Raw genomic sequence first — 27,313 nt, 5'->3', positions numbered from 1 at the left:
CATGCTGCTGCTGCTGCTAAGTCGCTTCAGTTGTGTCCAACTCTGTGCAACCCCATAGACAGCAGCCCACCAGGCTCCCCCATCCCTGGGATTCTCCAGGCAAGAACACTGGAGTGGGTTGCCATTTCCTTCTCCAGTGCATGAAAGTGAAAAGTGAAAGTGAAGGCGCTCAGTCGTGTCTGACTCTTCACAACCCCATGGACTGCAGCCCACCAGGCTCCTCCGTCCATGGGACTCTCCAGGCAAGAGTACTGGAGTGGGGTGCCATGGTGATTACCAAGTAAATGCTGGCCAATGTTGTTATTAGTTAGGTGGGGTTTCCCCTTTTACCTCCCATTCTACTACTCTTTTCCCAAAGAAGTACCAGTCCCACGCTCTGCTAAATGTCTCTGTACATGTATGTATTATTGCTAAATACTACTGTTTCTAATGTGTTTTTCAACTACAGACACGGTATTATGTTATTCCATTCTGTTTCTTTTATCACTCAACACTAAGTTTCAAAGATTTATCTATTTCGCTGCCTATACATCTATTAAGTTGAATCATGAAACTGTTCACATTCGACCATTTTTGACCTACAAAAATGGTGATTTCATGTGATTAAACCTAATAGTATCTGGCTTCTTATTGATACAGAGCTTTAGTGTAGAGGTTGTAAAAGGCCATAGTAAGTATTTTAGACTTTGCTGGTTAAGAGGGAAAATCGAGGACATGATGTTAGTAGTTACTGAAGAGAAGAGAAAAAAAAATCTCCACAAAACTTTTGATGAAATTTGATATATAACAATAATTGAGCACATTTTTATAATATTGGTCTACTAGTAAGAAGAATGAAATTTGGGGAGCAAAACATTTCACTTAAGTGGAATTCAAAGACAGTGCTTACTATCATCAAATCACCTGCAACAATACTCATCTTTAAAATCCATTCATAACTTGTAGATATGACAAAACAGGCAGGAGATATGAAGCAGTTGGCCACTGTAATTGCCATTTGCATTTCTCTGATTTCCAGTCAGTGTTGGTACCTCTACATACATTCAGTAATCTCTGGGGCATCCCATTCTGTGAATATATCTTGTCTTTTTTCTATTGAATTTCCCAACTTTTCCTATTGATTTGTAGAAATTTCTTATATATTCTAAATATTATTCCTGTGCTGGTTTTCTAATTGTCGCAAAAATCTTTTCCACACATGTCATCTATTGTTAACTTTGTCTATATATTTCAACGGAATTGGAAATCGTTTGATGATCAAGTTTTCACTTATGGCATATGCTCTTTGGGTGGTAAGAAGTCCTTTTCAACTACAAGGTCACAAAGATATACCCTCACATTTCCTTTTATGAGCTTTGTATTTCACCTTTCACCTTGAAGTCTTTAATCCATCTGGAGTCTACCTTGGTGTACGGGAGGGATCTTGTTTTATTTTTCTCCATAGAGCGAGCTAGTTTTCCCAACACCAGCTACTATACAAGTCATCTTTTCCCCCATTGATTTGTGGTGCCACCTTTATCATATATCAAGTTCCCATATTTATATGCGGGTCTGGTTCTATTCTGTCCCACTGGGCTATCCACCTATCTTTTTAAATGTACTAGATAAATTTGGGGCTGGTCCCCCTCCTGGCCCTGCTGCCCTCTTCTGTGCCAGGTGCTTGGGGTGACACCATCTCGGGCTGCCAGCTCCCTATGGCTTTGGACATCGCTTGTGACGATGAGCCGGCCAATCTGACCCCTTCTAGGAAGTCTGGAACTGGAAAACTAGAATATGGAGATGACTGACAGCTGAGACAGAAGCCAAAAGGACATTTCAAGGGTATCCATGTTGAGAGAGGTCAATATGGCCATCATGGACTAGGTAGATGCATGGATCCATCCTGGGAGACCATGAGGGAGCCAGTGCGGAAGAGAGGTATGAGTCGGGTAAATTATCGACAGGGGCAAAGATGCTGTGGTAGGCTAAATAAAGGCCATCATATATCCAGGTCCTAACTCCTGGAACCCCTGAATGTTACCTTGCATAGCTAAAAGGAAGTTACAAATGTGACTCAGTTAAGCATCCTGATATTGGGAGATTATTGGCTGGACCCTACAAATAATCACAAGAGTCCTGAAAGACTGAAGCACAGGGAGATCTGACCGTAGAAGAGAAGGCAATGTGACCACGGTAAAAAGACTGGAGTGATCTGGGCACAATCCAGTGAATGCTGGCAGCCACCAGCCCCTGGAGGAGGCAAGGGGTGGATTCCTCCCCGGAACCCCCAGATGGAACCAGCCTGGCTGACACCGTGACTTCAGCCCCATGGAGCTAAATCACTGCAGACTCTGGCCTGCCAGAATCAGAAAAGAGAACATTTCCATTGTTTTAAGCCCCTGAGTTTCTTGTAATTTGTTGTTGAAGCCATAGGAGGCAAACTCAGATGCTGTAAGAAAGGAGAGAGGATGCAAGCTCTGCCCCAATTCCTCATCCCTGGAGGTCCGACTCTGAGGAAGGTCTGCCCCGGATTCCTATAAGAACCCCACAGCTTCACCGAGGCCCCTTTCCCTGAGCTTCCAAGTGTTCTCAAATTCTTGGGGCCATAGGTGCCCTGAAAGGAACAACCAAACACTCCTTAGTTTGACCCTTGAAATCACCTTCCTCTTCTGCAGCCTAGTGGCCTTGTCTGTTGCCCCTCAGACATCTCATGAAGAGTCCTTCCTCAAAGATTTTGCTCCAGTTGGTCTCTCCTGCTTGGGATGCCCTCCTCCCTACCTAACTCACCCATCCTTCAGTCCCAGTAATAGCTTCTCCCCCATCTCTAAGGTGATATCATTTACAGGATCCTATCCAATAGAGGGCTGGTATCTCCGAAGTTCTTACCCGGTGTTGGACACTGTTTGGAACACTTGACATGCGTGGATACAACTGTCAGATCCTGCAGCAGCTCCACCATCCCTCCCACAGTACAGACAAGGAAAGGCTCAGGACAAGTTACTCCAGTGTTAGGACTGCCCAATCCAGTCATCTGGACGTCCAATTATTTCCATATCTGCATGTCACACCTATTATTATTATTTGCCTCTTTTCTTTCATTTGATTCAGTTTCTCCTTTAAAAAATCATTCTAATAGAGTCTATTTAAGAATATTATCAATGGGGAACCAGTTCATTGGCCATAAATAGTGATTATAAAATAGATAAAATTAGCCTATGTGGTGAGATTTTAGTTACATGAGCTTGGCATCTGAAGGCTCTAGCCTGCTTTCTGTTTGTTAAATAGAGAGATGAGCTAAATGGTGAAGAGGTGTTCAAGATGTGAGTACCCAACTGGACTTTCTCCTGGACAGGGCTGACAGAAATAGAAAATAGAAAAGAGAATTGAGAAGGGAATAGCCGTCTCACTGTGTGATTCAGTGTTATTTCATGCCCCACCCATGCGGCACTTAAAATCATCTCTCTGGGGAATCAGCTGGGGTGAAGCTGCTGCCCTCACCCCATCCCCCTGACCCCTGACACACTCAGCCTCCTCTGATCTCCCAGAGGACTTACTGATGGCATGAGTCCCTCAGCAAATGCTGTATGGGCGGACAACCAACTTTTCATATGCCTACTCCCCAGCAAGTCCTTAAGCTTCTCACAGAATGGTTTTCCATTTCCAATTTCCATTCTAGTTCCTGTCTCCCCAAGACCACCAAGAAGGGAGGCTGGCTCATCAGGACCTCCTCACTAAGCATCTGCTGAGTTGTGAAGAGCTGACTCTCCTGTCCCCATAAACTTCTAAAGGACCCACAGCATCCCAGGACCGCAACTCCTCCTTTCCAAAGTGTTCCTTAAGTCCAAACTAAATCATTCTCAGACATTTAAGACTCCCCCTGTCATTAAGGAGCTTCCCAGGTGGTGGAGGATAAAGAATCCACCTGCTAATGCATAAGACATAAGAGACGCAAGTTGGATCGCTGGAGGAGGAAATGGCAACCCACTCCAGTATTCTTGCCTGGAGAATCCCATGGACAGAGGAGCCTGGTGGGCTATAGTCTATGGGGTCACAAAGAGTACACACGCACACACTGTCATTAAGAAGAAAAATCAGTCACTGGCTCCTTTAAAATAACCCTTGCTATGCTGGACATTGTGGTAAAGTGCCCTTCAGCCTCTGCTTTCACTGATTCAAAAGCGTTTCACTGATATGGTCCTTCAGGATGGTGCTTCTACCTGCACTGGCAGCAGGAGGGTGTGGGAGGGGCAGTGAGCTGGAAAACAGAGGCAGCCTGATTCCACCCCACGGGCCCCCACAAAAGAAAGGCCTTCTGAAGGTGCTGGAATGGAGTACAGCCCAGCAGAAGGAAAATGTGAGCAATAAATCCCTTCTGTGTCAGAATGTTTGTTCAGTTCAATCAATGTCTGAAAATATCTGCCCTGAAATCTCTGTTTCCAGGATATTGGTCAAATATTTGAATGGGGCAGCCAGTTAATTGACTCAGTAGGAGCACTTGACACAGGGGCAGAGGGAGGGCTGTGGGGGCACAGGAAGACAGCCAAGCCCACAGGCAGATCCAGTGGCCCCCAGCCTCTGGCAGCACCGCCAGGTGTTCAGGGCAGGGGGAGGGGAGGCCAGCGGCCCTGGAGAAGTGCCAGTTCTGGAGCTAACATGCTCTTCCCTCCTGCCAGCCATGTGACTCTGGGCAGCTGGGCCTCAGTTTCTTGATCTGCAAAATGGGCTGACAATGACAGTACCTACCTCATGGGGTTAGTAGGGAGAATTTAAAGAGTTGATGCAGGAGAAGCTTTTAGATCTAGTTCTAAGCATCCACAAAAGTGTTCGTTACTATTCCTAGGCTATCGTGACCCCTTACTCCAGCATTGAAAGCTCTCCCATGTGAATCCCTTGCTGTAAGAGGGTGTTAGGGCTGATGGGGAGGTCCCCTGAATGTGTGGTCACACCCTGCCTTGTGACTGGTGACTTCACCTTCCTTGTGGTCTCTCCAAATCATCCCTCAAGTACTGCCCTTCTCAAGATCCAGCACCTTCCTGACCTCCTGGAGCATCCGTCATACATGCCACGCTTCAGGCTCCTGTGACGCATTACCTGTGCAGTCAGGTCCTCTCTGAGGCTGACACTGGACCTGTCTGGTGAACCTGTGGGTGGGCCTGCATCTGCTGACATGTGGGCTAAAAGAGAGATCCCTTCCTTTCCTTCCTCCCATATTTTAAATTTGCATTAAAACATGGGTTCTGTAGGAGAGATAGGGGTGGGGAGGGTGGCATGGTGTCCTCGTGGTCTGTCTGGGCCCCATCCAGAGAATAGCTGAAGGCCGAGTGGGAGAAGCTGTTTAAATGGTGGGGGAGGAGATGGAGCATAAAGGGGCCCAGCAGGGATGCTGAGGGGCCCAAGCCCAAGTACAGCTGCAGGGGGGCGATGAGCAGCCCGTGTCCACCCACGATCCACTTTGGCTGCAAGGTCATGGGGTGTCTGGGGGATGCTGGGCCATTTCAGCGGCTAGGGAGGGTGCTGACAGCAGCGGCCCAGGTGACTTACTGACTTGGCTTTGTGCAAGGGACACCCACAAGGGATCAGGGGCAAAAGAACAGGTCAGTTGGATAGCATATGCCTTCCTTCCTGCCCATAGGGGCCCTGCAATGCTTGGGGATTTGCTAAGAGCTATAGTCTTTGATTTTTGCAGGCAGAGAGGAGGAGCAAGAGCCAGTGACATTTACTTTTCTAGAATCTCCATTACCACCTATGTGCTGAGGAATCCTAGTATCTTTTTGTGTATGCATTCGTCATCAATCAGATGATAATGTTTTGATAAACTCTATTAATATTCCCATTGTACAGATGAGGAGACTGAGGCACGGACAAAAGTAACCTGCTCAAGGTCAGCTGAGACCTGAACCAGGCTGGCTGTGAGACTGTGACTAAGATTTCTCCCTCTCTTTCTCCAGAGTGCCTGGCCCATAGCAGGCACATAATAAATACTGATGACATGGAGATGCTGACAGGAACATAGCTGCAGATGTTAACATTTTTGTTCCCCCAGGAAATCATGAATCAGAGCCCTACAGGGACGGGAGGTGGCTGATGGGCTGAGCCAGTAGAACTCCATCTGCTTTGCTCACCCTCTCTGCAGGGCACCCCAGGTTGTCTCCCTCTTTTGGAACCCACCCCATCACTGAGCCTAGAAAGGGGAGGGTACAGCCGTGTGAGGCTGTGGGTGACTTCGGGCTTAATATCTTTGTAACCATATTGCAAAGGGGCATGCCTAAGACGGCGCCTTACACTTAATCTTTCTCTTATTGCTTTTTCTCTTGTATGATTTAACCTTGCACCAGGTATCAAGCTAGATAAATAAAAACTTTTATTTCAGATTAGCCCCGGCTGGGGGCTGCCTTGAAAGCGGAGCAGTCATCCAGGGAGTGAGATGAAAAAGGGAGCGGGGAATGTGAGCTGCTGAGAGGGGCTCATTGTATCTCCCAAAAGATATTTGAGACCTTTTTTGAGGAGGGAGGGATGAGATCTCCTGCCAAGCCCACAGCCTGGGGAGGCTGAGACGGGCGGCTGACATCCCCCTAGTCCAGCCTTCCTGACCCCCTCTTCCTGAGTGGCTCTTCACCCCAGTTACCTTCTCACACTAGTATTTCCTGCTCAGTGCTTAATATGGCCAGGAGACACTGCCTTTGCTGATATTTAGTTATGTCTTCCCCACTAGAATGTGAGCTCTGTGGGCTCAGTGACAGCAACTTCCCTTCACAATTGGTCCCCAGGGTCTGGCATGGAGCCTGGCACACAGTAGGAACTCAATTAATATTGGCTGGTTAACCGAATGAATGAATCCTGGGGTTCTAGTTCGGTACATAGACCGGGGGTTGACATGAATCATTTGGTTTCCCAGGCAGAATAGTAAAAGATGGTAAAAAGGATGTGGGTTTTGGAAGCAAGAAGAGCTGGGTTTGAATCCTGTGCCCCCAACTTATGTGCTGTGTGAGCCTAAGTGTTTCATGAGCTCTGTGGGTCTAGTTTCCTTACCTGTAAAATGCTCTGGCCGGCTGCGTTCTGGGGTGAGAGTGAGGGTGAGGATGACAGAGAGTATCTGTAGCCCAGAGCAAACCCTCTCTCACATGTGTAGAGAGAGAGAGATGCACAAGATGTTAGAGCAGCATGGTTTGCAACAGCAAAAATCAGTGCACACACCATTCAACAAGAAAATGGATTACCTGTGATATTTTCACATGATGTAATACAGAGTAATAAAAATGAACAAATAATGACACCCCACCCAGAAAAATGTAGATGGATCTTGTATGTAACATTGAAGAGAAAACACAAGTCCAGGAGACTACGTGTAACATACTATTAAAATAAGGTTCAAAGACAACTGAAATATGCACGTGTGACAAAACATTTTTTGAAACCAAAGAAACAAAAAAGAAAAAAAAAAAACCAACGCAAGGTGCAAAGAGATGGCTGTGGGATGGGGAGTCAGGATGGACTGGATGGGAACACAGGGAGATGTGTGGGATGAGTAACGGTCTGGCTCTTGGGTTGGTTGGTGGGTTCACAGGTGTCCACAAAATTATTAAAAACTAATAATGAAACTAAAGAGGGCCATACAAGGACCAGTGCTGACTCTGAGCCAAAGATGATGTCTAAATCAGTTCTGTGCACTTGAAGTGTGCCAAGATAAGAAAGAAAGAGAAAGCGAAACAAATGCTGGCTAATTTCACAATCCTCCAAGGACCTCAGTGCAATAAAAAGCAGTTACTTAGAGATGAGGAAAAACTAGAAACGAGTCAATTTTTTTAATAAGACAAATGCCTGTTGACATCAGACTAGAACTTCTCTCCAAAGCAATCTCTAGGCATGAACTAGAAGGAGCCCTAGCCCCTGAAAGTAGCCTTCAGCCATGACTGGTCTGCCAGATCCCAGGCCTGGAGAGAACTGCTTCTTGAGCTGAGCAAGGGCCACCCCTGCCCAGCTGTGGAGGTGGAAGCCAGGTGCTGCTTGGACCCGAGTGGGAGGTCCTGGGTAAGCTCCCACAGTACACGGGTCCCATAGGAGGCTCTAGAGTGTCTTGAGCAAGAGTCAGAGACTTCTGCCCATGAGGAGGGTAAGGGAAAGAGGAGAGGCAGAAAGGGAGCGTCTCAGACCATGGCGGTGAAACCTCTTCAAAACCCACTGGCCAATTCGATTCATGAGAAGGATGCCAGAGGCAAGGTACAGCTACTGACAAAGAGCGCGCAGGGCCTCAGGAAAGGCTCAAAGACAGGGCACAGAAGACTGTGGGGAGTGGAAGTGAAGAAGCAGTGTAATCCCGAAGAGAGCAGGGAAAACGAACAGGGAGAATGAAGTGACGGCTCCCCCGAGGTTTACCAGGAGGAATTCAGTGTTAGTGTGACCTCTTGTTGTTGGTTTGGTATGGTGGTGGGAGAGCACTGTGAATAATATTTTTTAATTAAAATTTTTAAAAGTCAGAGGAACTGCCCCTTAAATACTGTTGAAAGAAGAGAGCCACAGGATGCAAACTGGATAAACCTTGGGTGGCATATTCATTCCGGCTCTCTGCTACTGCTGCTAAGTCACTTCAGTCGTGTCTGACTCTGTGCGACCCCATAGACGGCAGCCCACCAGGCTCCCCCGTCCCTGGGATTCTCCAGGCAAGAACACTGGAGTGGGTTGCCATTTCCTTCTCCAATGCATGAAAGTGAAAAGTGAAAGTGAAGTCGCTCAGTCGTGTCTGACACTCAGCGACTCCATGGACTGCTGCCCTCCAGGCTCCTCTGTCCATGGGATTTTCCAGGCAAGAGTACTGGAGTGGGGTGCCATTGCCTTCTCCATTCCAGCTCTCTAGAGAATGCCTATCAACTACCAGCGGCTGATGGAGGCTCGGAGGCCCACTCAGGCTCAGTGGGAAAGTGTGCTGGGATCAATTAGTGATCTCTGCCTTGACACGGGATACGGGTGCTCTGGTATATGTGCTGACATGTGTCTAACATGGCAGTCACAGGTGTAAGCAGATCAGCTTTCCTTATGAATATGCCCCCTTCTGCCTAGGTCACTACAGAGACCCTAGATACCGAGACTTAGAGCTTAGATGCTTCTTTGTCTCCCTCTTTGCCTTCACTGTCCATTCTCACTATATTGCCTTGATGAATCTCCTCCTTTACATCTCCACAACAAACCCTAGTCCTCCCCTAGTTTGGTGCAGCAGCCTGTTAGAAGACCATCCTCATTCCAGTGCTTCCCATTCTGACTGTCCAGACCTTCCATGAGATAAATCTTCTGATGACCCTCTCACCCCCAGACATGCTCAAGAACCCACATCTTTTGCCTTGTATGCCCTCCTCCACCTGGCCCCAGCACTTGTCTCCCATCAGCCCCGACTCCTCCCTGGCTCCCTCTTGGCTCCAGCTGTTCCCCACTGTGCCTGGCCAGATGCCCTGAGGTTTCTGGGGCTTTCAGGTGCCCGATATGTACTCCAAGCCAGGGGCTTTGATGTGCAATTCTGATTTCCAAAGCAGATCTGCTTTTCATAAGTTTTTACTTCTTGGGGGGAGAAAAATGCCAAGCAGCTTAATCACAAGGGCTTTGAAGTGATTCAAATGATGGTCTTCTGTGATAGCTGTCCCCTACCAGGCCATGGCCAGGGGCCCGATTTAGTTATTGGCATATGTGGAGGTGTATGTACTGGCATATGTGGATTTGTGCAAATTTGACTGCTTATTCTCTGTCTCTACACACACACACACACACACACACACACACACACACAGCTTTCCTTTCAGTGTTCAATGTGTTTTCAAGGAACTGCCTCACTTGGTAACATTAAAAGTAAAATTCAGCAAGTGATGAGTGAAGACTTTGTCTTTCACTAACATACCTGGGCAGGTCCCCCAGCATGACCCAGTGGTAAGGCCACTGCCTTTTAAGCTGGGACTGAGGGGTTTCAACCTTGATACTGCACACCTATTCTTCATTCGAGGCCATTGTTTCTCAACCCTTTATTTTCATTATCACACGCCCCTCCAACCTCCCTAGCCATTTAAGACATTTTTTTCTAACTGCTCCCCTAACCTGCATGAAATTTTAATATCACAAATATAGCATATGTATATCTGTGCTTTATACATATAAGGGGTAAGGTATTTTTTTACCTCTCAGAACAAATCTTTGCCCCCTTGGGGGCGATACTGACCTGTTGATGACACGTTTTCTTCAAGACCAGAGCTTCTCAAAGGGTGGTCCCCAGGCCATCAGAACAGTATCATGCAGGCCCCACCTTCTAGAGTTTCTGATTCAGGTTTAGGGTAGGGTACACAATTTTTCATTTCTAATAATACCCAGGTGGAGACATCTGGAGACATTACTTTGAGAACAGCTGCTGTCACACAAATTCTGGCTATATTCTAGAGCCCAAGAGACCTGGGTTCAAATCCCTATTCTTCCGCCTGGTGGCTGTGACCCTTGGTCAATATATAAAAGTCCCCGAGCCTTGCCGTACATGCCAACAAAGTGCAGTAATACTGTCTCCTTCATACACTATTGTGAGGGATTAAATGGCCAGTGGCTCACACACAGCAGGCACCTAACAAATGGGGTATATGGCAGAATTGTAGGAGACCCAGAGAAGCAGGACTCAGACAAGAAAGCGGATGATGGGAGATGGTAGGCTTCTTCAGCCTGAAAGTGGAGTCTTGGGCCGAGACGGGGGCTGTAATGCAGGTTGGAGTGGGAAGCGCTAGCTTGGGCTCCTTCACCAAATCATCATACCCCAGGGTGGCGGGGGGCCCTTCGGGTGCTGGGGAAGGGTCTGTTTAGCGGCAGTTATGGGAAGGAGAGAGTCAAACGACAGAACTCAGCAGTCCAGTACTTCTGGAAAATCAAAATGCTTCTAAAGTGGAGGAAAGGATTCAGACAGTGTTGGAATCACCTGGAGGACCTCATAAATAGTCTCCTGGGCCCCATCCCCGAGTCTGACTCTAGTTCTGGGGTGGCCTGAGAATTCACATGTCTAACAGGTCCCCAGGTGACGCTGTGGCTGCTGGTCCGAGGCCCCACCTTGAGGACCACTGCTTCACAGCCTCTCCTGGATGGGCTTCCTGTGACGAGCGCTTAAGGAGAGAAGAGTCTGGGAACTTGTGGGAAGGTGATAGCAGGACAAAATGCCAGGCCTTAGAGCCCTTGGGACTGAGAGGAGCCTCCAATCTAAGTCCCCTGACCACCCAGGCGGCCTGCTCGTTGACACATATGAGTGGTCGCAGCTGGTAAGATGGGCTCCTGACAGCATGGTGTGCGCTCGTCCCCACTGCATCCTGACCAGTGGTAGGCAGGAGGCACATGTGAGGCCTGCTGTGTGCTGACCTATGGTGGACAGGCACCAAATGCCACTTGCTTTATATAATGGTCTCATTTCCGTGTCACAACTCTGTGAGAAAGACACCATCACCTTCAGATTAAAGATGGGGGAACTGATGCTTCAAGAGTTTTAGTGACTCCCTCCAGGTCACTTAACTGGGAAGAGAGGATGCCTCTCTGGAACAAATAGTGGTTGAAAATTAAATAATTTCTCTGCCTGAGGGGACTCTAAAGGCATCTCAGGCCATGGTCCAGTCCTGGGCTCCTCCTGGTGCCTACAACAACTGCCCTGCCAGCCACCTCCTGACAGCATGACCTCCTCATCGTCCTTGGCTATGTCTCTGTGCCCCCTCTGTGATGTCCACCACTTGGGGACACTAGGGCAGCCTCCCTGCTGATCTGCTTGCTCCCACCTGCCCTGCCCCCAACCCACTGTGAGCTTTGTACAACACACCCCTGACCGTGTCCCTCCCCTGCCGAACTGGTGGCCCACTGCCCCGAGGACCAGGGCCTCGTGTTCTCCTGGGCAGAGCATTCCACACCCTGCGTGTCAGCCTCGTCTCCCCTCTGTGGCCTCCCTCACGCGCTATGCTCAGCCACGCGCATAACTGCAGCTCCATGATCGGGTACATTCTCTCTGCTCTGGGATCTTGGTATGTGCTGCTCCTCTGCCTGCGACAGACCCTCCCTCTACCCTTCCCAGCTGCTCATCTGTCAGGGCTGGCTTAGAAGATCTCTCCTTGGTGAGCCTCCCCTCCTGGTGATGGCTGGGAGGTACCCCCTCCCACGGATTCTTGCTCACTTCCTATGATGGATATTTTTGAATATATACAAGAGTAGAAAGAACAGTCTAGTGACCCCCCTGGGAGCCACTGCTCTACATCAACAATGATCAGCACAGCCCATGCCTGTCTCCACAGCATTCCACCAGGGCGCTGCAGCCCATCCCCCAGACTGCCTGCAGGTTCCTGCGGCTGAGATGGCGACTCGGGCCTTACCAGCTCTCAGGACTTTAGAACAGAGAAGACCCTCAGTCCACTGTAGGTGGATATTAAAGTCCCTGTGTGTTGAGCACTGACTACACATTTAGGTGCTCCACTAAGTGCAAACATGCCATAGCATCCCTGTGAGAGCTGGGTTATAACTACCTCCACTTCAGAGTGGAAAACTGATGCCCGGAAGGTTACACACGCAGTGGAAGGCAAGCTAAGGCGGTCTACCCCTGGAATAGAGCTGCCCATAGAAACAGAATGCAAGCCACACCTGCTATTTGAAATTCTCTAGTTAGCCACATTAAAAGAAAAAATAGGTAAAATTACTTTTAATAATATGTTATCTTTAACCCAGTATATTGAATATACCATTTCAACATGTCATCTGTATAAGGCATTATTGAGATATTCTACAATCTATTTTTCGTACTACATCTTCAAAACCCTGTGTGTTTACAGCACATCTCAAATCAGACCAGCTACATTTCAAGAGCTCTGTACATTTCAAGGCAACCGTACTGACCAGCTCAGCTAGTGGTCACCACCCTGAACATGGCCCTAAAGCCTGCACGCTCAACCACTTACGTCTCTATACTTAAATGAATGAAGGAAGAAATGAGTAAGAGTCCCAAGAACCCCTGGTCCTGAACTTTCTTCAACAATTAATAATGTTTAATATTTTATGGTCCTTTAGGGTCTCTCTGGCATCGTCTTATCTGCCATGGGAGTTGTCATCTCTGTTCCACAGATGAGGAGATGGGGCTAAGATGGCCAAATGCCTTGCTTGAACACCCTGCTGCAGGGGCACTGCTGGGCCTCAAACTGACAGTTCTGGACTCCTAGTCCTGTGCTCTGCTGGGCACGGGGGCAGCCACCCCTTGAAGCAGGACTATGTCCATCTGGCAGGGGAGGGTGTCTGCTCAGACCACAGGTGAGGCTGACCACTGGGGACAGGAGCCCGCAGAGCTCTGGAGGTCAGACGCTGGAGGAAGTGATGCCCTTGGTGAGTGGCAGGGCAGGCGCAGGCCGAGGGAGCATGGGGCCCGTGCCAGAGCCTCTATGGGAAACGGCCTTGTCGTTCTTCGGTCGTAGTTTGGCCACAAGAGGCTGAGAACAAATTGACGGCAATGGAGCCATAACTTACCTCTGAAGGCCTCTTTGTTCTTGGCAAAACAGAGGGGTCATTAGTAATGGGGAAAGCACTGGTGTGTGGACATAAATCCCCCCAGCTGCAGGGCTGATAAACAGTCTGGAGGGGACAGGGCCTCAGGGAGCTGGGCAGGTTAACCGTGTGCCATGCGTCACTGTGGGCTCGGGCCTACGTCTGAGACAGACCACCTGCCCAGGCTCCTAAGGTGCCCAGAGACTGGGTAGCCCACGGTGCCCTCAGGACTTGCGCCTGGCTCTGGGAGCCCCTGAGGCCCTCAGTCCTTTCTTTCAAATGCAAATGATTCCAGAGCACCTGAGCTAGAGCAGGCTCCCAACAGGCACTCAGGGTCAGTGTGGGGCAGTCAGTGTGAAGGGACACTGGCAGGGCATCCCTTCTTCCATTTCGAGCCAAACAGGCACTGGCCAAGCCACCCAGACCTTAACACCACTGGAGAGGAGGGCACGAGAGGCCAAACCCTCAGCAGACAACGTTCTTTGCAGTACTGTCTACACTGACTAGCTGAGGGAAGTAGAAGAGTCAAGTCTTAGCCTCTGCCCACTGCTCCCCTGGGCAGTGTGCCCTGTTGCCTGACTGCCTGCCTAGACTTGGGCTGAGGCTGGCTCGCAGGGGTCCATGCCAGCCCAGGCCTGGGGAGAAGGGCAGGGAGGGAAACCAGGTGCTCAAGATAGGAAGGAAGAAAGAGGACTGCCCTTTCCTCAAACTGTCTGAAAAGGATCTGGGGTTGCTGGTGACAAATACCCATTACAGTGAGGACCGTCATGGCCACCCTGTGAACATGGTCCAAGTGCTATCCCACCAAGGATGGCAGACAGCTGACCCAGTGCGGTCCCCTCCATTTCCACACCCACTGCAGCCTCTGCCAATTGAAGACCGCGCTGAACCTGTTTGACTTCCTGGTCCCCTTTAGACAGCCATTACCAGTCAATCAAAGCTGGCAGGTAAGAGAAAACCCGTTTGTCATCCTTTCTAAAAGCCGTCAAGGCACATCTGTTCTGGGAATCCTATAAAGCTATGCTAAGTGCTTGAGGTTTTCCAGAAACTTCTGCCTCTGCACCCACCTTCGCAGGCATCCCCTACCTCTACTTCCACATCCTGGGTTTCCCGTCTTATCCTGTTTTTTGCACTTAGAAATTTCACAGGATGCTGCCATTTCATGCAATGCTGCTGCAGGCAATTGTCCCAGACTCTAAGCTCCAGAGCACCATCCTCCTGCTCCAGGGGAAAGGGGTGGCTGGGGCCATCTCTGTTATAGAGGGCCTGAGGTTCTGGGGCTGGTGGCTTGGCACCCAGCACAGACTGGAAATAGACCAATGCCTTGGAGGATGGCCATCTGGTATCAGAGAGGAATTTCTAGCTGTCCATGATCTCAGGTCAGGTCCTGACTCTCTGCTCCCCACTCCTGTCTGGGAGTATGTCTAGAACTAACCCAGAGATAATGAGAAAAGGAGACAATCCCCTACCCAGCCAGGTGCCCCCTTCTTGCTGGAGCTTATACTAGGTCCCCAACTCCATCCGCCTTGGGGCTCACTGGTGCTCACTCAGATCTCCAGCACAAGCCCCGTGTTACTGGGGGGCACTTGTTTCGCTTCCCAATTTGACAAACTCATGAAGGAGACCAGCACCAGCATGGGCCTCCCTTCTCTGCCCACCAGGAGCGAGTCCACTAATTCCCAAGAGGACGCTGCCTTCCTATAGAATGGATTCCTCCCTAGGACCTCCTTTCCCATATCCTGGCCTGAGGACCAGCTGCTTCTGGGGCTCAAGGAGAAAGGACCTTTCCTGGGCTGCACCCTAGTCCTATAGAATGAGAACCTTCATGGATGCCAAGGACTCTGCGTTTTTGGTAGGAGCTCCCAGGTGATTCTTGGGCAAAATGGAATTTGAAAACCCATTCCCTTAGAGTAACATACATTAATTCATGTATCCATCCATCCATTCATTCACTCTACAAGTACAGATTGGACTTTACTCTTGTGGAGCCCTGTGCTGGGCATGAGAATGGGGAGGAAGAGGGGTGGGGGAAGCAGAGGCCCAAACCCACTCTGCTGTTGCTGCCGCTCACCACATGAGCTGGTCTGACATTCACCCTGGGTCTCAGGGTCCCATGGGCTTAGAAGCACAGTTAACAGTTGTGCTAGAAGCTGCAGGTCACAGAGAGCCCACAGTTCCCCTGATTTCCTGCATTCCCAAGGATGTGGCTGGTCTCCCTCCCACCACCTAACCCTCAGCACCCTGAAGGTATTATTAGACGGCCCTGGTGGCTCAGGTGGTAAAGAATCTGCCTGCAAGGCAGGAGACCTGGGTTTGATCCCTGGGTCAGGAAGATCCCCTGGAGAAGGGAATGGCTACCCACTCCAGCATTCGTGCCTAGAGAATCCCATGGACAGAGGAGCCTGGGGGGTGACAGTCCATGGGGTCACAAAGAGTCAGACACAACTGAGCAACTAAGCATGCACACATGCACATTATCAGTTAACACTTACAAAGTGTCAACACCTTACATACATTTATTATGGTCTTTACATATAATAAGCCTTCTGATTTTTGAACCACCTGAGGCAGGTATTCTTACTGCTCCCATATTATGGATGAGAAACTGAGGTATGGAGATCCACCCCTAGACAGTATGCTCAAGAGACTCCATCCATGTTCTTGATCACCGCACATTGGTGTCTTGAGCTTTAGGGAGAAAACGCCCCTACACGCCAAGCCTACTCTCTTGGCAGTGTGGTAGGGGGAGCAATGGGGTGGACACTGGCCTAGCAGCCTGCCACCCTTTTGGCCTTCAGACAGCGCCCCCCACCCCCGCAGATGCACCAGGCTCGCGTTTCACTCACCAGCAGGCTGGGCAGGGAGGCCAGGGTGGGGTAGGAGAACAGGGACAGATTTGACCCAGCCTGTGAACAAGTGAACAGTTTCTCCTGCACCTCTCATCAGCCTCCTTGCTCCAAAGCCACCCAGACCCAAGACGGCCAAGGAGCTGCTGCTTTGTTAGTCTCTAGGCGGGGATGTGGAGTCAGGGGTCCCACCAAGCAAAACTTTCTCTGCACTCAGTCACTGCTCTGCTCAACCAAGAGCCTAGGCGGGAAAGGAGGGTTTACGTGACTCCCTGCAACATTCCAGATAAACGTGACTGTCTGATGGTCAGAAATGTGAAGAGAGCATGAAATCAGCCACAGTTGCAGCTGAATTAGTTCTAAAATGATGTAAAAACTGCCATCTTTTCACCAAGCAAGTAATGACAAACAAAGAAAAATGCAGTGTACTGAAGCAGGTTAGACAAGAATCACCAGTAACCTGGGCTCAGAGCCCTAACGTGCGCAGACAGTGGAGACCTCGGAGAACAATGCACACTCCTGTCCCCACCATCACCCGAGCGCCCCACACACCCGAGCCTCTGTTTCGAACTCCTCTTCTCCTCCCTGGCTCCTCCCTCCTTCATCTAGGCAGCTCCTTCCTGAGTCCTTTGGCCTGGGTTGTCCCTGGGGACACGTGCCCTCATGCCACTGTCCCACACACCCACAGAGCCTGACACTCCTAGAGTGGCTCTTCTTGAGTAGGGGTGGGGCACTAGGGCACCCCAGGCCTTACCTGAGACGATAGTGTAGCCGATTCCCCGGGGACGTCCTTTATCCTGGTCAATGGCAGTGATAATTCGCACTGTCGTGCCCTGGGTGGGAAAGAGAAAGGACTTGAGTTTGGTAGGCCAGGCCCCAGGATGCTGTTCTTCTTGTAGCTGTCCTGACACCCACAGCTTCCCTCCCCCTGGGGACCTCAGGTCAGTCTAGGAAGTAGGGGCCAAATACAGAGACCTTAGCTGCCCCTATCATTCCTGGGATACACACTGAGGCCCCAGGCAAACACCTCAGTGTCCGCTGGAGAGGCCCAACCTTGCTGAGGCGCTCACTCCCTCTTCCGTTCCCCATCTCCCTTCATTCGGATGAACCACCCACGGAAGAACTGACAGAGGAGCAACCAGCAGCAGGACAAGAGATCTGGTCTCTATCTTGAACTCATCAGGTTGCTGTGTGACCTCAGAAGTTTGCTGCACTCCTCTGGTCTCAGATTACCCCAATCTTAAAATGAATAACGCAAAATCCTGGGACATTGTTTTCACTAGGACCTGAGTAAAGAAGAACATCAAGGATGAATTATTCTGTGAATGAAAGCATCATAAATCCTGAAAGTGGGTATCTCTAGGGATGACCGTGACAACTGTGGTGGCCACCACGGTCCTCTGAACCATGCCCCATCCAGCATTGCAACCAGCAGCTCCTACCTCCCATGGCTCCATCCTCCACCCCATTCATTCTCCCTACAGCACCTGGGGAGAAGCTCCCAGGGTTGGCATACCCACGATGGGATTAAGGGGCCCCTGATTTTGAGGAGCACACAATCTGTAGTAAGGGGTCAAGGACATATGGACAGACACTGCTATACAGATACGGGGTTTCTTGGAGGCATAAATGTACCCCAAAGTATAGAAGTCCACCAGGAGGAAAGAGTTGTACAAATGGCGACATTTAGGATGGGTCACGAGGAGTGGGGTTTCCCTGGTAGCTCAGCTGGTAAAGAATCCGCCTGTGATGCAGGAGACCCCCAGTTCAATTCCTGGGTCAGGAGGAACCCCTGGAGAAGAGATAGGCTACCTACTCCAGTATTCCTGGGCTTCCCTGATAGCTCAGACAGTAAAGTATCCACCTGCAATGCAGGAGACCTGGGTTCAATCCCTGGGTTGGGAAAATCCCCTGAAGGAGGGCATGGCAACCCACTCCAGTATTCTTCTGGGAGAAGCCCCATGGACAGAGGAGCCTGGCGGTCTGTAGTCCATGGGGTCACAAAGAGTTGGACACAACTGAGCGATTAAGCACACACGCAAGCATGAAGTGAGTAGCTTGCCAGAGAGAGAAAACAAAAAGGAACGTGCTTCAGGCAAAAGACACAGCCCTGCAGGGATGTGGAGGTATAAGACTCTCTAGGAAGAGATGCTGGCATATAATGGACACATTCAAATACCAATGGGCTTCCCACATGGTGCTAGTGGTATAGAAGCCACCTGCCAACGCAGGAGACATAAGAGATACGGGTTTGATCCCTGGGTAGGGAAGATCCTCTGGAGGAGGGCATGGCAACCCACTCCAGCATGCTTGCCTGGAGAATCCCTTGGACAGAGGAGCCTGGCAGACTACAGTTTATAGGGTTGCAAAGAGTTGGACATGAGTAAAGCGACTTAGCCCGCACAAATATCAACTGGCTGGCTGATTCACTGAATAAATGAACATGTGAACAACTGGATCCTAACTTCACCACCACCACTTGCTGAGTTGCCCCTCACCTGGGGAAACCTTCAGTCTGCTCTGCAGGCCCTATCACACCAGCCCTGTCTGCCCAGCTTCTGGCTCAGGCTGTAGGTCCCACGGCTGATGGAGGGAAAGTAGGACAGCCCTGTACCCAGTGCCTAGGGAGATACCAACCCTGGCATTGGCATGTCTGATGAAGGTCTCTAATAGCCATGGCGCCTCTTAAGCGTTAGCCATTCATCACCTAGAGACTGAAGCCTGCAGGCTGCACCCTCTACCCCCAACTGAGCACCTTGTCCTACGGAGAGAGGCTGGCTCCTGACATGCAAGACTCTGCCCCGGAGGGAGTGCCCTGGGGGGCACGATGCCTCCCCGACTCCTCCTGGTCTCGCTGTCAGGACACAGGAGGGGCATCTGCCACCTCACCCTCCTGGGGCAGCGCTACCCACACACAGCTGTTGCCCCGGCCTCTCCTGAGCCCAGGTACACTGCAATCCGGAACACCCCCAGGTTCAGCTGAAGGAAGGTGAGAATGTTGCAGAGGAAACGTCTGCAGCAAAGAGACGGTCACAACACAGAGGCTGCGGCTGCGCAGACAGCAGGCCTGACTCCTTCCATTCATAGCTTTCCCCTCAACCCACCCCTCACAGGAGCTCTGTCTAGATTCCCCTGGGTGGGGGGGGAGGGCGGGGAACAGACTGTTACAAAGTCAGAGAAAGATGCCATTAAAGGTGTATCTCCTGAAGTGGGTTCTGAGAGCCTGAGCTGTACCAGAGAGTGTGAGGCACCCACGGCAGCAGGGGTCCCTCCCCAGCGCTGTGCCTGGTACCGCTGCAGGCACTTTTTATGCCTGAACTCATTTCACCCTCACAACTACTCCAGGAGACAGCTCCATTCTATCGATGAGGAAACTGAGGGCCACGAGGTAAGCGGCCTTTACAAGGTCCCACGGCAAGGAGTGAATAGTGAAGCCAGCATTCGATTTCAGGTACTTTAGCTCCAAAATGCTCTTGCTCGCCAGACAATGCTGCCTCTGTAACAGGTTATATGATAAATATAATAATGATAACTGTAATTTATGAAAGTTTTGGCTATGTGCCACAAGTATTAATATAAGTATTAGTTCAAGTCAAATGTGGGGAAACATATACCCCTCATCCCTCCCTTGGAGATGCACAACCTGCTTTAATGTGGTAAAGGCTACCGAAAGTAGCAAAGTGATAAAGAGATGCATCGACCTTTGCTCTCCCAGGCTTTCTAAGCTGAAGACAGGCTCTTTTCATGTAACATCTTGATAGCCCTGGACCTAGCAGTCCACGGAAGGTCATTTGGGAAGCATTGCATCACATCTGAAGGGTTTACACAAAGGGCTCCCCTGTCACTCCAGGGGAATCCTTTCAGGGGGATGCTTTTCCTGGTGTCACCTCTTAAACCTCCTGGATATGTCCCCAGGAGGAGGTCCTGAGAGCATGGGACTTTGATCTGAGGCTCTAGCTGCCAGAAAGGGCTTCATAGCCCATCTGACCACAGCCCATGGCTTCACACCCGTGCTGGGTGCTCCAGCACGGAGGGTCTCTGGCTGCCCTGGGCCTGCTGAGGGCAGGGTTGGACTGCCAGGTCATCTGGGCCCAGTGCCTACCAAAGCACTATTCCAGACAGTCATTAAACAATAAACCTTGGTCTTCCCTGGTGGTCCAGCTGTTAAGACTCCATGCTTTCACTGCAGGGGGTTTGGGTTCAACCCCTGGTCAGGGAACTAAGACCCTGCATGCCACTCTACGCAGCCCCAAATCACATAATAACAAACAAGCAAATAGTAAACCTTGAGGGGACAGCTGCACGCCCATAGGTGAACGATCAGGGCCTGGTGTGGCTGGTTGAGTCCAGCACCGTGAGCCTCAGCACCACTTAGTAAAGGGGGCCAGTGCTGGCCTGTGCAGATAGCGGAGCTGGCGGCCAGGGAGCCCTCAGTTTTCAGAGCCTTATGAGCACCCAGAGCCACCGAGCTGGGTGGCCTGGAGTCCCCCTAGGTGGACTGAGGCTCAGTGGGTCCAGCAGCGAGCCCAGGACCAGAGATCAGGGAGGTCGGCTCACCCCTGGAAGAGCCATGCCTGAGTGTCTACAACATGAGCTCTGAAAGGCTCCTGATAAGTTTGGGTTTCATCTCTTTTTGGATAAATAAATCCATTTTTAATAAAACCCTGAGCTTTTAATACAAGCGCAGCCACAAAGACGGGAAATGTTATGAGAAGGAATTAACAGGGAGGAATGGGGGCTCCTGGGAGCCCACAGCTCTTGTTTCAGAGTTTCAGTGATTATATTTTCAATATACTGAAACTTACTTCCTAAGATGAGGAGATGGAGACATGTCCGCCCTGGGCCCCTCTACAGGGGGGCATTCTGGCTGGCTGGCTCTCCAGAGAGGGACCATAGTTCAAGGAGCACCAGAGTATGACCAGGAGAACAGATGGCCCCAAAGACTAGAGATGGGCCCACCTGGCTATGGAGCTTCTTCCCTTCATAAGAACTCCCACTGCAAAGAGGAAGCCCCGACATTCCCACAGAGAGGCTAAAGGTACACAGGCCTGTGGGGTCCCAACTCCGTATTGTGGGAAGATCAGTACAGCAAGGGGGTTAAGGGTCTGACTCTGTGGTTACACTGCCAGGGTGTGAACCCTTTGATTGAGTTACTTAACCTTTCACCGCCTGGTTTTCCCAATGTATGAAATGGGTATAAAACAGTCCCCACACCTCAGCAAGTTGATGCATGAGCACTTGGAACAGCACTGGGTGCATAGAAAAAGCTGTAAAAGTGCTGTCACTATTCTCTGGGGCCTGGAACCTCCACGTGCTTCTGGTGAAAGCTAAGACACCTCTTCCCAGACAATGCACACAATGCGATGTTCCAAACGATTTCAGCAAATGCAGACTTCCCAGGACCCAGGTTCATCAACCCTATGCTGGAGGTAAGGAGCTTTCTGGCCATTCTATAGAGAGAACAGCTAGGATCTCACAGGGAGACCTAGCATTAGTTGAGGACCTACTGTGCGCCAAGCAATGTGTTGGGCCCCCGCATGGGTCCTCCGTTTTGTCCTCATAGTGAGGGTACATGTGGAGAGATTGCGGCTTAAGGGTTCAGGGATTTGCTTAAAGTCCCAAGCTCTGGTGAGTGGGGGTGGGTTGCCAGGCAGCCCCCACCTCTGAGGCTTGGGTACCAGTAGTGAAGTCGAGACAGACTCAAGAGGAGCTGGGATTCCTCTAGAAGGAACACAAGCCTCTCTTCTGTGGCTGCCTCTTTCCAAAGTAGCTGGCCAGGAGAGTGGCTGAAGCTGGAGCCTTGGCGGTGGGGGCTGTCCACCTCTTTCTCTGCTGGCCCAGCCCCTCCTTTCCATGACAGGATTAAGGACTTGAAAGGCCAACCTGCAGTTTGCTTTGGGAGTGGGAGGCGCCCTTGGTGGGGAGGAGGCCGGAGGGGGCTGAAGGGGACTTCCGACAAGAGCTGCCACAGCAGATTCTGAGGCAGAAAATCCTATTTCTCAGTCCTTAATTCCAGTCAATTCCAGTCAAAGGGCTGATAGGCATCGGCTGGCAGTAATTTGTGCAGTTTATCCGCTCTTTTCACCTTCTATCGGTCCTTCACTGACGGGCAGGCCGACATGCTGCTGCTCGAGTGAGGAAATTAAAATTCGATGCAATAATCCCAAATAGGAAGGATTTTATTAGGTAATATATACACTTTAGATGAGGCATGCTGGCCTGATACACTGATAGAGAGAGGCATACATGCTGGGAGCCGCAGATAAAGAGGGGGAGTGGGGGGAGTGGGCGAGGGTCTGGACACAGGCCCCCGGGCCAGCAGAGGCAGGGCTGGGGATGGGGGACGCCTGGGGCCTCTGGCCCCAGGGGACTAATCAGGCCTTGGTGCTCCTCAACCCTGGCCCAGCCTGCGAAGTGCTGCGTTAAATCAGGCTTCCACACTGTAAAGGGACATGGAAGGCCTGGATCAAGGCACGGAAACCGATTAGAAGCAGGGAAAAATCAGGCTCAGCGTGTATGGGAAACTGCGCAAGAGGCGAGGTAAACTTTCAAATCTGGAGGCAGGGAGGAAGAGCAGAGGTGTGCGGACATGGAGGTGATTCTGTGGGTGCTGGGAGAGACCGAATCCCCCAACTCACTTCCTTGTCTGGCTTGCCCGAGCCTGGTCACCACACAAAAGGCAGGACTCAGACCTGCTCTTTGGGAGCCCCCAGACATGGACTTTAGTGGCCTCGTGGAGCCAAAGGGACAACCGTCAAGGCAAAGAGATATCAAGGTCCCTCACTCTGAGAAAGAACCATATCAGGTGCCAAGAAACTGGGCATAAGGAGGGTGGAGGCCACGGGGAGCAACGGCCTATTTGCCTGTCCTGAGGAGTCATCCTAGCAGGGGCCTGTGGAATCATCTGGGAAGGAGAGGGGCTGGCTTAGCACAGGACCCTGCACAGCACAGGGACTTCATAAACATCTAGAGGATGAGTAAACGAATGAAAAATAGAATGGCCAGGCAGACTCAGAAACCTGCAGATCTGAAAAAATCACCTGTAGTAATAGTTTGATTTAGTATTACTCTGCTACAATACAGGGATGCTGGGAAAGGCGAGACAAACTGAAGGGTCTCAGAGGACACTCACCCCAACACCCTTCTTGTTGACCACTGAGACTCTGAGATGAGGCTGAAGCTAGGACCTCCCAACCCAATCCAAACACAAAACCCCCGCATTCTAACATCTGCTCACGCTAGACTACTAGGTGCTCAAGTCTCTAAAACCACCAGGCCAAGGAGGCACTACTGAGACAAGGAGGAAGAGGTCTGGATGTTGTGTGATCTGGCCAGGCGAGCGCACGGTAGTACAGGGACCTGTTCTGAGATCCTCCAGCTGCTGGGCCACCATCACCTCTTCACTTCAATCTACAAGTTGGCACTGCCTGTCTTTCCTGCATTCAACCCTGGGCACAAAGCCCTGGGAAGCCCTGGTTTGAGACCCAAAGACTCAACCACCCTGAGGACCAGGAGCCCCAAAGTAACCCCCTTACATATCAGTGAATGTTACAGATGCAGCTACAATTCAGAGGGGAATCGTGCAGCCTAAGGACCAGGGAACTCCAGCAGAGATGAGGAGAGAGAGATGGCTCTGCCTGGTGGGCCGGTGAGGATGAGGCCGGGAAAAGAATTCTAAGAAAGGTCGTCAGTGATGGGAACCAACAGATGGGTGGATTTCAGACTGGTGAGTAGAGCAGTCACACGGTGTGATGAGGATGACAGGATAGTAAGAGAGCTGGCCTGAGTAGTGAGCACTTGTTCGTTCGTTTATTCATGCATTCATTCATTCCACAATTACCTCCTGAAGCACCCATGGTGAGCTATGCCCACAGCAGAGCCCATTCCCGCTGCACTATTCTCGCAGGCCAGGAGAGAAGCCAAGGGTGAGCGTACCGTGCAGGAGCACTGAGCACTAGGAAGGGATGGCCAGAGGCTGAGGACAGGTGGAAGGACCCACCTCACCTAAAAGGTCAGAGTTGAGCATGTGTAGGCTTATTGGCAAAGAGGTTTGGGGACAGGCGGAGTTCAGTCTCAGAAGTCTAATCTCCTACTTCCATGGACCACTCAGAAAGAAAGGGTTGGAGTGGGGACATTTAGATGTCCCCCTCTACTCTCAAAGCAGCTTCTGACACCGGCAACAGGAGGCCACCTTGCTCATCAGACCCTCCAGTCTGCAAGTAGCCCCAGGAAGGAAGTGGCTACCCTCTCACACCTGGAGCCTGCAGCATGGTGCTTGGAAGAGGCCAACCGTCAGGAGAGACCACAGTGCCAAACTTGGGACCACGCTACCTAGTCTGTGGTGGTCCAGGAGCCCAGCCTGCAATCTGGTCAGGGAAGCCTGCCTCTCACTTGCACCCAAACCTGTGAGCTGTGCAGACATGCAGGTGGGGTCCGGAATAGCCACATGATCAGGTGGGCACCCCGCTTTGCTCTCAAAGCTGTTTCCTTCTCCTAAGCACATTGAGTGCCTATAGAAGGAGAGGCACAGTTTTCTTTCCATAGAGCTGCTCCCCTGCACGTTCAGGGGTTGTGTCTGCCCAGAGGAGCTGCCTTTTCTAATTCATCAGCCCTGTGCGGGTATTCTGTTCTAGTCCACACATAAGCACGGATGGCTACTGGAAGTGGGGTGCATGGCACTGCCTGCTTGGCCCACAACTGAGCAAAGCTGCCCACCCAGAGCCCCTGCCTAGGGGCAGCAGTATGCTTTGTCTCATAGTCGACTGGACCACAGTGGACACAGGGCCCATGGCCAGTCAATCTACAGGCTGGCTGGCAACTTGTGACCTTGTGATATGGCACAAAATCAGACCACAGCCAATCAGGTACCTCTCTTGAACACATGGCTTTGAGAAACCCAAAGTCTGGGCAGTTAGAAGGGGCAGCAGGAGCTGTGAGTTCTCAGGGAGGAGCCAACCCTGAGAGGGTCTGTGGGGCAGATAGTAAGTGGCCACCATCTTGGCTGGCCAAGAGAGGTGGATTGACCAGCTGACCCGTGGCGGGTGTGGCTGAGCCCCACTGATGTTTTGGTGAGCCTGGCTGAGTCCAAATTCACTCTCCAGTTCAGGCTGGATTTTCCACGGGCATCCCCATTTCCCATCACCCCACATGAAGCTTTCTTAACTGCTGCCCTTCACTTGCACTAGCCAGTCTCTTCTCTCTGTCCCTTGGAGAGCTCTGGGGATGAAGTGAGACAGCGAGGAGGTAGGGTGGAAGAGGAGGTTGGGTTTTCAATGCGCTGGGACACTCATCACTGCCAGGCACGTGGGAGCCAGAAACACCAAGGAGCCCATCCCACCAAACAGGGCCTCCATGCCCACCGGAAGTGCAGAGGGACGTCTCACAAGGGCAGGGAGGGTCTTACCGGGGGAGAATGCTCGTAGATGTTGGTGCTGTAAGGCAGGTTGATGAAGATGGGGTCCATGTCCTGGACGTCTGTGATGATGATGGCCAAGTTGGCCAGGGTAGACAGAGGCCTGGTCTTATCTTGATCCTTAGAAGGACAAAGAACACATCAGCTTAGGTCAAGTGATATGGACAAGGACACACACGGACACACACGCACAACACCCATGTGCACAAACGTGTGCACAGACGTACACACGTACTCCTACACTCCCACAGGGAAGGACATTAGCACACAGAGCTCAGGAACTCTAAGAACCCTCAGTGATCTCTGACCTGTGCAGGAAAACACACACAGGGCCCCCAAGGCCCAGTGGAAGGCGGCGTATCCACAGTCACAAAGCAGGGCTGGGGCGGAGCCACCCCCGCCCCCCGCCCCCAGGCTTGACCAGTGTGACCTCTGGTGGGCGGGGTGACTGCCTTGGGATAAAGGAATGGTGTGGCCCTTAGCTCCTTCTCTGGATTCAGCCTGGGGGCCACTGCTCCCTCCATGCCTACTTCCTGCACCCTCTCTTTCAGGGACAGCAAAGGAATTGACTAGGATGGGAGAGTTCCTCAGAAGAAAAGCCCTTTGACTGCAGAAGGGGCTAGTCTGGGCCCTGCACCCCTGCCCTGCACTCTGGGTTGACTGGTCAAGCAATTTTGCTGGTAGAACCAGTAGGGGGAGCTCCGGGGCCTGTGACATTTGGGGGACTCTGGGAAGGAAGCTTGAGAAGCCATGTGGCCAAGCAGGCAATGTTTAAACCCTCACAGTTGGAAATGCAGGCCTATAAAAGCTCACCAAGAAAGAAAAGCCAAACCCATTTTCTATTACCCTAAATGTGAAATAGTTGCTGCTACTGAATAACAATAGCCAAGAAGAATAGAAACTACCTGCTGAATAGATTATACATCAGGCACTGTACTAGACACCTCACTCGCTTTGGTGGGGTGCCCGTTATTTCAGTTCAACAGACTCAGACAGGTTAAGTAACTTGCTGTGAGTCACACAGCTGGTAAGAGTGTAGCCAGGATTCAACTCAAGTCGTTTTGACTTGATCTGTCTTGATTTGAGGCCCTAACCTCAGCCCAGTTGCTGACTTGCTAAGTTACCTCAAATAAGTTATCTCCTATTTTGGAGTCTCGACTTCTTCTTCTGTGAGATGAAGGGACTCGCGGGAATGACCTCTATGGACTCTAGGCCTTGTAAATTCTCTGCTCTGGGACTGGAGAAGTGACTGTCCTTAGGTTAGATCTCCCTTGGTCTGTTTGGGATAATGTGAACGATGCAAGGCAGTCCCCACATTACAAGCCCAGTGCCTGCTCCTGCCCTCCAGAGACAGATGCTGAGCCTTCAAGGAGAAGGAAGGGCTGGCTGTCCTAAAGAGTCCTTGGGGGCAGCCAGGGAGACAGAGGAGAGGCTTTGAGGATGGGTCATGGCTGCAGCAAGGTAGGGGAGAGTCTGGAGGCAGAAGGAGCTGTGTCCCTCCAAACCACAGTAGAGACAGTCTCCCAGCCTCCAAGATGATGGGGCCCACAGCCCAGGCTCGGGGACC

The 27,313-nt window shown here is 51.0% G+C and overlaps 1 protein-coding gene across 7 annotated transcripts in view; it reads right to left on the bottom strand.

The window, feature by feature from the left end:
• The window catches only part of CDH23 (cadherin related 23), a 460,382-nt gene that overhangs the window by 234,807 nt on the left and 198,262 nt on the right, over positions 1-27,313 (bottom strand). For all 7 annotated transcript variants that reach the window (XM_059882631.1, XM_059882625.1, XM_059882626.1 and 4 more), the window contains 2 exons: positions 25,738-25,866; positions 17,089-17,167 (listed from right to left, as the gene is read on the bottom strand). In XM_059882631.1, the coding sequence (XP_059738614.1) occupies positions 17,089-17,167; positions 25,738-25,866 (208 nt within the window). The remainder of the gene's footprint in view (positions 1-17,088; positions 17,168-25,737; positions 25,867-27,313) is intronic.

Source organism: Bos taurus, chromosome 28 (assembly GCF_002263795.3).
Source record: "Bos taurus isolate L1 Dominette 01449 registration number 42190680 breed Hereford chromosome 28, ARS-UCD2.0, whole genome shotgun sequence".
In the NCBI taxonomy this organism is placed as follows: Eukaryota; Metazoa; Chordata; class Mammalia; order Artiodactyla; family Bovidae; genus Bos; species Bos taurus.
Note: the sequence above shows the minus strand (reverse complement) of the source record. Positions and strands in the feature narration are given on the sequence as shown.